The 11,937-nt window shown below is 46.3% G+C and overlaps 1 protein-coding gene across 2 annotated transcripts in view; it reads right to left on the bottom strand.

Moving 5' to 3' along the window:
• Lmtk2 (lemur tyrosine kinase 2) overlaps positions 1-11,937 on the bottom strand; it is an 83,431-nt gene that overhangs the window by 52,649 nt on the left and 18,845 nt on the right. For both annotated transcript variants that reach the window (XM_029533550.1, XM_029533551.1), the window contains exons 2-3: positions 7,294-7,418; positions 2,395-2,539 (exon numbers count right to left, since the gene is read on the bottom strand). In XM_029533550.1, the coding sequence (XP_029389410.1) occupies positions 2,395-2,539; positions 7,294-7,418 (270 nt within the window). The remainder of the gene's footprint in view (positions 1-2,394; positions 2,540-7,293; positions 7,419-11,937) is intronic.

The raw sequence follows: 11,937 nt of genomic DNA, 5'->3' as shown, positions 1-11,937 counted from the left end.
CCCCCCACCAGTACTCATCTGGGCTGGGATTCTACTAAAGTTAAGATGGCCCAAGCTGGGCTGGAGAGATGGTTCTGTGGTTAAGAGCACTGACTGCTCTTCCAGAGGTCCTGAGTTCAATTCCCAACAACCACATGGTGGCTCACAACCCTCTGTAATTGGATCCTATGCACTCTTCTAGTGTGTCTTTAGACAGCTACAGTGTACTCATGTAAATAAAGATGAGCGAATCTTTGCAATAACTCAAGCATAAACGGAAGTGCTTCAGTCTGTTGATGTCATTGTTTACTTTTTCTACCTGCTTGACCATTTTTTTTTAAAAAAGGGAACCACCTATATGCTTACATTTTTTACACACATATTGGTGATTCACTGAACTCCTTTTAAATACCATTTAGATTGAAGTCTACCCTTTAGTATTATTATTTAGAGAAATTAAAGCTAAAATATACTATATGTCATTTAAAAGTTGTTTTGGATTTATTTATTTGTCTGAGTGTTTTGCTTGCGTGTATGTACATGTACCACAAGGACGCCAGGTGGCTCAGATATGCAAAGAGGACACTGGATTCTCTGCAACCCTCCACTCTTACTGTTTGAAATAGGCTATGCCACTGGACCTGAAGCCCACTTATCTGCCTAGCTCCAAGCATCCACCTGTCACTATCCTCCCCCAGCCAGCCCCAGGGCGATAGAAGAAAACTGCCGTGCCTGGCTTTTGTATGCGTGCTATAGAGTGTGCATTTCTGCACAGCAAGCACTCCCTCTAGCCATCTCCCTCACTATCACGCTTACCTTCTCTGTAGCTTACTTTCTTCTGTTTGAGACAGGGTCTCACTATGTAGCTCTGTGGCTGTCCTAGAACTCACAGTATAGATCAAGCTGCCCTTAAACTCAGAGATTCCCCTGCCTCTGCCTCTAGAGAGCTGGTATTAAACATGATGTCAGCAGCTCTGTCTGGCTTACTTTTCCCTTGAGTCGTGGTATGCTGTAATGACTGAAATGAGAATGGCCCCCGCGGGCTCACGTTTCAGTGCCTGAGCCACAGCTAGCAAAGTGTTTGGGAACAGCTCGGAGGTGCAGCCCTGTTGAAGGCTAGGGAACAGCTCGGAGGTGCAGCCCTGTTGAAGGCTAGGGAACAGCTCGGAGGTGCAGCCCTGTTGAAGTGGCTCTGTAACTTGAGGTGGGCTTTGAGGTTTCAAAAGCCCACGAGGCCCAGGTTTTCTGCTTCCAACTTTCTTTCCGATCAAGATATACCTTAGCTACCACTCCTGTGTGCTGCCCCGCTCCTCACCTTCTAAAACTGGAAGCTAGCCTCAATTAAATGCTTTCTCTTTAAGATGCCTTGCTCATGATGTCTTTTCACAACAACAGAACAGAAACTTAGTCACAGACCTACAGGAGGATAAGCCTGGGTTTATACTGCCCTAAACATAACCCACAGTACAATGGCGACTGTAAAGGCCAGGTCAGTGCCTGCAAAGACTCAAACAGTCTTCCTTTTAAAGTCTTGGAAAACTCTACTTCTTGACCCATAGTTATACTGGGAAATAGAATCTCATTAATCCACTATATCTAAAAAGCCTCATGAAAAAACCAGTCCAGTTAATACATCTCAATATACCTCAGCCAGGTAGCAAACCCTACTCGCAGTGTCTTGAGCTAGAGAAAGCAGCCTGCCAGAGATAGCATATGAGTCTTTTTGTTTTTCACATTTTTTTTAAGAGAGAGTTTTGTGAAGCCCAGGTTGACCCCAAACTCTCTCTTCTTGCTCGCAGCTCCTAAGTGCCAGGACTATAGGCGTGTGTACCCAGCTGACACAGTGCTGAGAGAAACACAGCATTCTGTGTGTGCTAGGCAAGCACTCTCACAACTGAGCCATACCTTGGCCCCAGGAAGTCCCTCTGAGACTTCCATTTCAATGTTTCAGGAAGAACTGTTCTGTTCTGGTTTCTTTGTTTTGTTTTTTGTTTTTAAATATTTACTTACTTATGTATTTTATATATGAGTGCTCTATCTGCATGTCTGCCTTCATGACAGAAGAGGGCATCAGATCCCATTGTAGATGGTTGTGAACCTCCATGTATTTGCTGGGAACTGAACTCAGGACCTCTGCAAGAGCAGCCAATGCTCTTACCCGCTGAGCCATCTCTCCAGACAGAACTGTTTTATCCTTACACTAGACTTCCACTAGACTTCAGGACCAGAGAGAAATAGACAGACTGTGCAGATGAGCCTGAGCCTGACGACCATGACACAGTGTCTGCAGGAATAGGAGGAAAACAGACATGCAGAGGAAGAAATGGGTGCCCAGCATGCTGCGACTGCAGCTCAGCTCCCATACTCAGTGCTGGGAAACGGTTCATGGACGACTGACACAAGGACAGGTCTTACCCACAGAAGACTGGAACTGGGATGGAGCTGGAAGTGAAATGTTTGGCACTGAGAGTGTGAAGACCTCTGCTGGGGACTGGATGGAGGGCGTGTCTTCTGCTGGTGGGGTGAAGTCTATCTCATCATCAAAATTGTCTTCAAATTCCTGCAATCAAAAGCAGCGCATGTGGAAAGGCGGCTGTTAGTGCTGAAAGGAGTGCCCCTCGCCGCTCATGTGGGACACCCTGCCATAACTGTTCCCCAGTCATAGTCACTTCTAGTAAAAAGCTCAAGAGACTGTGCCAACTCCAGACAAGAGACAAGTAAGACGCTTTCTTCCCTTGTGTAGCTTTGTTTTTGAGTCTGGTCTCCTATATCCCAGGCTAGCCCAGAGCTCCCCATCCTACTGCCCCCACCCCCCATGGGCTAGGACAGCAGGCATGCACCACCACATCTGGAATGAGGCTAAGTAAGATTTTAAAGTAAGCAATGGATATCTTTAATTCTTTAAGCTGATAGCTTAAAGTTAAAAACAAAAATTTCTGAAATGGCCACAGAACTTATCATGGGAATGAATACTTGCCCGAGTTCAAAAGATTCAAGGTCAGAAAAGGCTCAAAAATTGTTGAAAGATTAAATAATTCTTTCAAAAATCATTGCTTGCTTTCACAAATCTTTTTGCAAACTGGGTCAAAGTTAGTTTTACTTTGAATTTTTCTAAGTGCACTTCTAACTACAATGCAATTTCTAGTGACTGAGTTTAACAAGCCAGTATTTACTAAGAGTCTGGAGCTGGCTCAGTGGCTAAGGGCACCGGTGCGCTTGCAGAGGGCCTGGGTTTGGTTCTCATCTGCCATAACACTAACAACTGACTTTTCTCATGTGCTTGTGCACATTCCCATATAGACAGAGTTAAAGATAACAAAGGTATTCTGCTTTTAAAAAGATACTATGCCAGGAGCTGAGTATGGTAGCACATGCCTTACCATCCCAGCTACTCAGGAGGCCTTGGTAGAAGTTCAAGGTCAGCCTGGCCAACTCAGTGAGAATATGTCTCAAAAATAAATAAATACAATAGAGTAAAAAGAGGGCTGGGAAGTAACTCCTGCACTAACCAAGCACGTGACAGAATCTGGGCTCCATCCCAGCACCACAGAACAAAGCCACCTGAGAGTGCACCCATGGTGCTGTGGGATCTTCCATGACATGACGGACAGGTGCTGTCCTGACTCTCCCTAGTCTCACTCCTGTGAGCTGAGGGTCCTCTGGGGGCCCAGGAGGACTTAATAAAGATACAAAAGATTAACCATTCCTTCCTTCACTCGTTAGAACCCCAGAATAGACAGAGAACAGACTCATGAACAAAGTCCTCCATGCTTCTGCCAGCGTCCTTCTTTTCCTTTTCCTTTGCTGCCTTAGAGCCCCACCCACTAAGAGGAAAAAAAGCCCTATATAGCAAAGGGAAATTTCTGACATTTAGGTTTCTGCACATATGTGAGAAATTCTCAGACATTCTCAGGCATTATTGCTATCTGCATTCAAGGAAAGGGGGTTCTGAAAGTTGGCTCTGTGAAACTCGATACTGGGTGTGATGGGACAGAACTGGCTGGGTAGAGCCAGCCTCTGTGCAGGTTGACACTGGCTCAAAAAGGGAAACAATGCTCAATATGGTGGCTTACAGCACTTGGGAAATGGGGGAAGAAGGACAAGCTCAAGACTACTAGGGGCTTTGTGAGATTTGAAGGGAGGGAGGGAGGGAGGGAGGGAGGGATGGAGGGAGGGAGGGAGGAAAATAGAGGGGGGGAAAAAAGTTCCATTTTTATGTCTATGCCAGTGGGTCAGAGCACAGTTTTGGGTGCTGGACCTTGCCTTCCATTCTATCCGACAGGGTCTCTTGGACCTTGCCTTCCATTGTATCAGACAGGGCCTCTCTGTTTCCTCCACTGTATAAGCTAGGCTAGCTGGCCCTGTAGCTTTGGCAAGTTTCCTGTCTCTACCTCTGTCTCCCCACAGGGCACTGGGATTACAGGTAACAGTGTATAGCTGGCCTTACTTGAGTTCCAGGGTTTGAACTCAAGGCCTCATGCTTACACAGCAACTGCTTTACCCACTGAACCACCTTCCTAGCTCTCAGCCTACACTCTTTTGTACAGTCACCAAGCCTCTCTTGTCAGAAGGACTTCATCCATCATCCCTTAAAAATGTCACTTCAAATGTGGCAGCAATTATGACATACCAGTAGATATGCCAGTAGATAACTCTATAAAGATTCAAAGAGATGACACCCTGTAGTAATACATACATACATACATACACACACACACACACACACACACACACACACATACACACACACAATGATGAGGAGGAGGGGGGAGAGGAGGAAGAAGAGGAGGAAGAGGAGGAGGAAGAGGAGGAAGAAGAGGAAGATGAGGAGGAAGAGCAGGAGATACTGAGATAAGGCACCTGGCTTCCTGATCTGTATACTGCCTCAGTTAGGGCCACTCAACCCCTGAAACTCCCAAACTCTAAAACCAACCAACACATCATTGTCAATAACTATTCATTCAGTCATAGACTCTAAAGCTGGAGAGCTCAAAACAGTGCAGCTCCTGCATCGGTCAGGGGCAACTGCAAAGTGATGCACAATCCCAGACTCTGAGCTGCCTCACAATTAGCTCCCTTGTGGATACTCACATTCAACAACCCAGCTCAATCTAAGGCAAGGATGAGGTACCTAGAAACATGAGAAGAGGCCGTCCTGTGGTATCAGCAACCCCATCAGACTTTTATCTCCGTCCCCAAGTGGCCAGGTTTCTGTGAAAAGTCCTTTGGCAACACTGATGGTCAGGGGTTTTAGATTCTCTATCTATTGTTGTGCTCCCAACAGAGAAGTTAGGAAGTTCCCACAGAAATGTGTGCATCCATGTGAGCCTGGGGTGAGTGTTGATGCATAAAGCCCACAGGTGCCCACAGGCCACCAGTGCCGGACTGCTGGCTGAGGAGTCCCTCCAGGTCTGCCCTGCATTTAGCTTTCTGGGCAGGGCAGAGTGCTGAGCTAGGAGGATCACGCACTTCCCCATCTCCTCAGAGACACAGACTTCAAGTAAAGAGAGCACACAATAAGAATGGGGAGACAGAGAAGGTGCTGGCGTGAAAGTGTTTTGAGACAGGCTGTCCTTCAACTAGCAACCCTCCTCCCTCACCTCCCATGTGCTGCGGTTAATCATGCAGCTGTACCCAGCTAATACACTCTTTTAAACAAATGCTGTGGGGACGGAATGTGTCAACAGATGGGCAGTAATTTCTAGAGAAGTCTCAACTGGCTTGCTGGTAGATCCCATCCATCTGCTGCTACAGTGCCAGACCCTCTCACAGTGACTGTAGGTAGATCCCTTCTATCTGCTGCTACAGCACCAGACCCTCTCACGCCGACTGTAGGTAGGAAATGGTCTATGCAGCAAGTGTTACTCTCTTTAGGGAATTAAAGTTTAGAGACAAACTTGAGGTTTCTGGTGTCCTTCCTCATATAAATAACTGGGAGGGCATCCCTTTGCTTTGATGAAGTAATGATCACAAATGTGCCAGCCTACACAAAAGCCTGAGAGAAGCCAAACCTGTCTGGTCTTCTGTGCAGACCACAAACAAGTGAACTCAATCACCACACACTGTTCCTTATTTAAACAAAAATGTAAGACATGGGCTGGAGAGATGGCTCAGCAGGTAAGAGCACTGACTGCTCTTCCAGAGGTCCTGAGTTCAAATCCCAGCAACCACATGGTGGCTCACAGCCATCTGTAATGGGATCTGATGCCCTCTTCTGGTGTGTCTGAAGTGTACTTAACATTTAATAAATAAATAAATCTTAACAAAACAAAACGTAAGACACACTACCAGTAAGTGCTTATTGTTAGAGAGGCTCCAAGGGGGCTGCAGGGAGAGAGCTCTGTTGGTAAACTCCTTGTTGTGCAAGCATGAGGACCTGGGCTCAGTACCCAGCACACATATAAAAAGCCGGACATGGTGATGCACACCTGTAATCACATTGCTGGGGAGGTTTAAACAGGTGGATCCCTGGTGTCACTGGCTGGCCAGCCTAGCCTTGCCCATGAGCTCCAGTCCCAGTGAGAGACCCTGTCTCAAGAAAACAACTTGGGACGCCTCCCAAAGAACAACCTGTAAGGTTGACCTCTGGCCTCTGTATGTACATGAACATACACAGGAGAGTACTTGTACATGCACATGCATATGTATACACACACACACACACACACACACACACACACACACACACACACACACACACACACGACTCCCTAAGGCAAGGCTAGCAAGCTAGACCTGATGGATTAATTCCAAGCTGCCTACTTTTGTCAATCAAATTGGCACACACAGAGCATCTGTTATTGATACAGCCTGACAATGGCAGGGTGGAGGGTGAGGAGGCTCTGACAGAGACTGTGTGGCCCACAACGTTTTGCTATATACAAGAAAAGGAAAAGTCTGTTGACCCTTGCTCCCAAGAGAATGTGATCGACAAAAATGCTATTGATAAATGTGTCAGAAGACATTTTAGGGCTAGGGACATGGCTCAGTCAGTAAATTACTTGCCTTGTACAATGAGGAGGACCTGAGTTCACACTCCGGGACACATGTAAAAATGCTGGATGTGGTTGCAAGGCCCAGCACTAGGGAGGCAGAGAAAGAAGGATCCCTGGGGTTGGACAGCCAGCCAGTCTATCCTACTCATCAAACTCCAGGCCAGTGAAAACTCCTGCATCGAGTGTTATTGAAGACTGCATCTGAGCTTGCAGTCTGGCTTCCATATATACCCCTATGTGCGCGTGTGCATGCACATATACCCACATTCACTTTAAAAACCAGCAGATGATTTTAAATGTCCATGCCATCTGTGCTCACCTTAAAGTCTATTTCTGGGTCCTTACAGCAGGAAACACAGTTTGCAATTAACACTATCAGTATCAATAAACTGCACACCGACAGGATCACAAACAAGGAGGGAACTTCTACAACAGGTACTTCCCCTGCAAAAAACAGAAATTATGTTAAAAACATGTAATTCTCAAGTCAACTTTAATTAAGTGAACCAACATTCTGGATATGAATGGATCTGAGGACTCACAAAAAAAATCCTGCTCAAGCACTCTAGAAGAAGTCAAGCCAATTTTGTCTACCTTATAACTACAGTAGCCTTAGAGAGAGGCTCTGCAGAGAAAGTTCCCAGGCCTTCCACTGAGCTCCACAGATGCTCAGATCTTACATTTGCCTGGTGCCTTCTCAATCCTAGGGCAAGACTGGTCCACAGGCTGAGCTGAGCCTCAGGCTGCCCTTCAATTGCCTCCCCTCCAATTTCTGGCAGTTTCTCAGTCTTCCGGACACTTTTGGAGAGTGCTGATGAGTTATGTGTGGTACGTCCTTTAACTTGGGTGGCCTAATGTTCCCAAGACTATGGAGTGATTACAGATATTTGGGAAGAATCTAGAAGAGAGATATTTAGGGAGAATCTCAAACAGTACAGGAGGAAACACCATGGCTCCTGCATTTGTAGCACATCAGAGGCTCATGACTTGTTCTTGGTGGAGTCAACTCTGTCTGATCATGTGATCCAGAAGGTCTTGTCACCATCAAGTCATCATGTGTTCCCTCTATGCCTTATGAGCAGATCCAAAGCTCAGTGCATATCCACTGATAAAATTCTGAGAGGCCTGAAATGAACTGCCAACAGGGACTAAATTCTTTTTCAATAACAAAGGTCAATTTATAAAAGTAACCCTGATGCGCCATCCTTACCAGAGATGCTGAGCAGCTGGCTGAAGACTTCAGGGAACCTGTGTATCAGCCAAGGTTAGTCTAGAATCTACTAAAAAGCTTGGAGGACAGCTCAGTGGTTAAGGACACAGCTTCTCTTCCATAGGAACTAGATTTGATTCCTAGGTCCTAATGGAGGTTCACATTCACCTGAACTCCAGTTCCAGGAGAATCCTGAGGGCACTGCATTCACACAGTCTATACCCATACAAATAAAATAGAAATATACTTTTTTCCCCCAAACAGGATTTCCTTTCTGGACTGGAGCTCACTGTAAACCAAGCAGACTACCTTCAAGCTCCTTGAACTAGACGCCAGCTACTGAGCACCAAGACTAACAGCATGCCAGCATGCCCAGCCTTCAGCATGCCACCCTGCCCAGCCTTCAGCATGCCACCCTGCCCAGCCTTCAGCATGCCACCTGCCCAGCCTTCCACCTTACTTCTTTTTTTGTTTTTTTTGGATACAAAGTCTCTCTGAACCTGGATCCCACTGAGTTCTGGAATGGCTGTTCAGCAAGCCCAGGGATGTACCTGTTTCTGCCATGCCAGCACTATGACTGCTTCTGGGTACCACTGCAGCTGGCATCTGGACACAGATGCTGCGGGTCAGATCAGGTCCTCATGCTCACTCAGGAAGCACGTCACTGACTGAGCCATCTTTCTGTGCCCACCACTGGTTATTCAATTTTAATAACACTTGGATGCATAAAATAAAGATCAAGTGTGGCCCTAGAGAACTGCATAACCAAGTGCTTTCATAGCCAATATGTCAGATTTTACTGATTTTAAAAAACATGGTTTGAGCCGAGTGTGGTGGCACATGCCTTTAATCCCAGTACTCGGGAGGCAGAGGCAGGTGGATTTCTGAGTTCAAGGGCAGCCTGGTCTACAGAGTGAGTTCCAGGACAGCCAGGGCTACACAGAGAAACCTTGTCTCAACCCCCACCCCCCCCCAAAAAAAAGGTTCCATCACTTTTTCCCCCCCACATGTATTCATGTGCAGGTTCTTGAACACATACATATATGCTCCTGGAAGCCAAAGGCCAATGTCAGCAATCTCCCTCAATCATTTTTGCACTTTATCCTTTCATAGCAGGAACTCTCAATCAAACCCAGAGCTCATTGATAGGACCAGACACCCCTACTCCATCTCCAGTATTGCCAGCCCCACATCTGGTGTTCACATGGATTCAGGGGACCTGAACTCCAGGCTTCTTTCTTGAGTGACAACTGCTTTAGTTGTTGAACCATCTTCCCAGACCCCTCTCCCCTTTTTGTCTAGACAGGATCTTGCTATATAATCTAGGCTGACCTCAAGCTTTCAATTCTCTGTCCTCAGTGTTAGAATTACAGATGTGTACCATTATATCCAGCTTGCCACTACATTTTAACTTCTCTGAATGTCAAGGGCATAACACTTAAACCAAGTTGATTTAACTGGCAGCATTCTTTGCTTGTAATGGTCCAAAAGGAAAAGTATAGCTCATAATTGATTGTATCTGAGATTTGATAAAATGCAGCATTATTTCTCCTGATCGGCACAACACCTGATGTAACTGGGCCAGCTCCACATCACAGATAAGGAAAACTGATATTCCCAGAGCCTGTGGTGGGAAATCAGCTCTAGAGGCCAAGTGTTAGGAACATGTTCCCACCCTCCCTAGACAACTCGGCTTTAAAGCCTTTCCGCGGTTAACTTATTCATTCTTTGTCTCAGTATACAGCCCTGGCTGGCCTGGAACCCACAGACAGAGCTGCCCCTGCCTCTGTGTGAGACTTACTTGTGCCACCACACCAGGCCCCAGAGTTTACCATTTACACTCATGGGCAGCGTGGGCTTCTAAGCCCCTTCTCCAGACTCTACAAAGGTGATATCGTTGCCTTTCCTGTCTTTTACTGTAATTGTTTTTTTAATTTTCAAGCACTAACCTATTTCTTATAAAAATGGATCACAGGGCTGCCTGAAGGCTGGCCCAATGATCTGATTCACAACTTGGTCTTCTGTGAGTCATCAGGCTGGCATGAGAAGACATACTCATGTTAACAACAAGTCCTGCCTTCTTATGTACTTTGTTTTGTTTTCCTCCCCCAGCCCTTTCAGGGTGTGTGTGTGTGTGTGTGTATACATGTTCACAACGACAGGTGCACAAATGTATGCCAGTGTACATACATGAGTACATATGGGAGGACAGTGTCAGGTGGTGGTGGTCCTCAGATCTCTCACTGTTCTAGAACTTCACCATGTAGGCCAGGCTAGCTTGCTGAGGTCTCCAGGAATACAGTCTCCAGCCCCCGGCCTGCCATTGCTGGGACTATAATGGTACACCGCTGTACATCACTTTTAGAGTCTCGGGATTTCAGGCCTTCCTCCTTACACTAGTGAAGGAAAAACTCCCATAAAATGAGGAAATGAAGCCACAGACTGGAAGGTGAGCTGGGTTTGCTCAAACCACAGAAAGGAAGTAAATTCTAGAAGCAGGAACCACAACTGAAATCCCCAGCCCTGTGGTTAAACCAGAAACCCAGAGGCAGAAAGACTCCTGGCTGCAACTGTCGGGACACTATTAAGCCAGTTTCTCTTTAACAGGCTCTGCCTCCAGCATTCAGAAATGCACAAGACAAAGCAATCATCTGCTACAGAAAATCATCCACAGTGACAGCCTGTCCCCATGCCCTCAGACGGCTCCCCAGGCTCCACAGAGGAGGAAAAAGATAATGAGGGGCTTGGGGCTCTTAATATGCTTCTCCCGAGACACTATTTAAAAACACCTGGCACCCCAAGAGCTCATTCCAGGGCATTCTGATTCCAGTTTTCAGTGCCCTCTAATAGCTATCTAGGACTTGACTTACTAAGCAGAAAACTTGGGGAACTCTATGAGGTGGGTAGGTACATGCTCTTTGCTTCAGAGACAGGTAATTTGGAAAAGGCGGTAATTTCCCAGGAATGACTCATAGTGGGTCAGGAGCTGCTAGCTGCCTAATAATTTAGCCATTATAAATCCAGCCAATTATCTGATCATGGTCCCCAGAACCTCCAATGAAACCTGCGTGCATGTGTAATTAACTAGAAGACTCGCCTGGTAAAAAGAAATTGATGACCAAAGTTCAAATCCCCTGGGGCTCACACACATTGATTCTCTCTCTGTCATTCCTCTTTGGTTCCCAGCTGATATATCTGTGGGACGAAATTGTCCTCCCATTTGCCAGGTGGTTAAGTGGTAGCTAAAGATAAAGAAGGGCAGGCTAGATGCCATGAGAATGTCTGTTTACCACCCAGGAAGGGCATCAACAACAGTCAAACAAATCATTCCACCCAAGTCTAGCTTGAGGAACCAATGAATGTCTTTAAAACAAGCAAACCACAGTTGTTTGTGCACAAACTATGTGTGTGTGTGTGGGGGGGGGGATGCACCTATGGAGGGAGTAGAATAACTTCCTGGAGTAAGTTCTCCCCACCCTTACATGGGTCCTGTGATGGAACTGAGGCCACTGGGCTCTTTTGCAGCAAGCAATTTAGCTGCAAGGCCCTCATTGAGTTTCTTGGGGATTATTTCCACAAGTATGGGTAACTCACAGCTGCCTCAACAAAAAGCCCACCCTGGCATGGGTGACTCTTCACAGCAGCTCTTCATCACCTTACAACTCTAACAGGCACCTTCAGGACACACACCTTGTGGGCCACATACATCCAGTCCAACACAAAAATCACAAGCTTAATTAAAATATTATGAGA

Source organism: Mus pahari, chromosome 23 (assembly GCF_900095145.1).
Source record: "Mus pahari chromosome 23, PAHARI_EIJ_v1.1, whole genome shotgun sequence".
NCBI classification, from domain to species: Eukaryota; Metazoa; Chordata; class Mammalia; order Rodentia; family Muridae; genus Mus; species Mus pahari.
The sequence above is the reverse complement of the archived record's forward strand: the minus strand, read 5'-3'. Positions and strand labels throughout refer to the sequence as shown.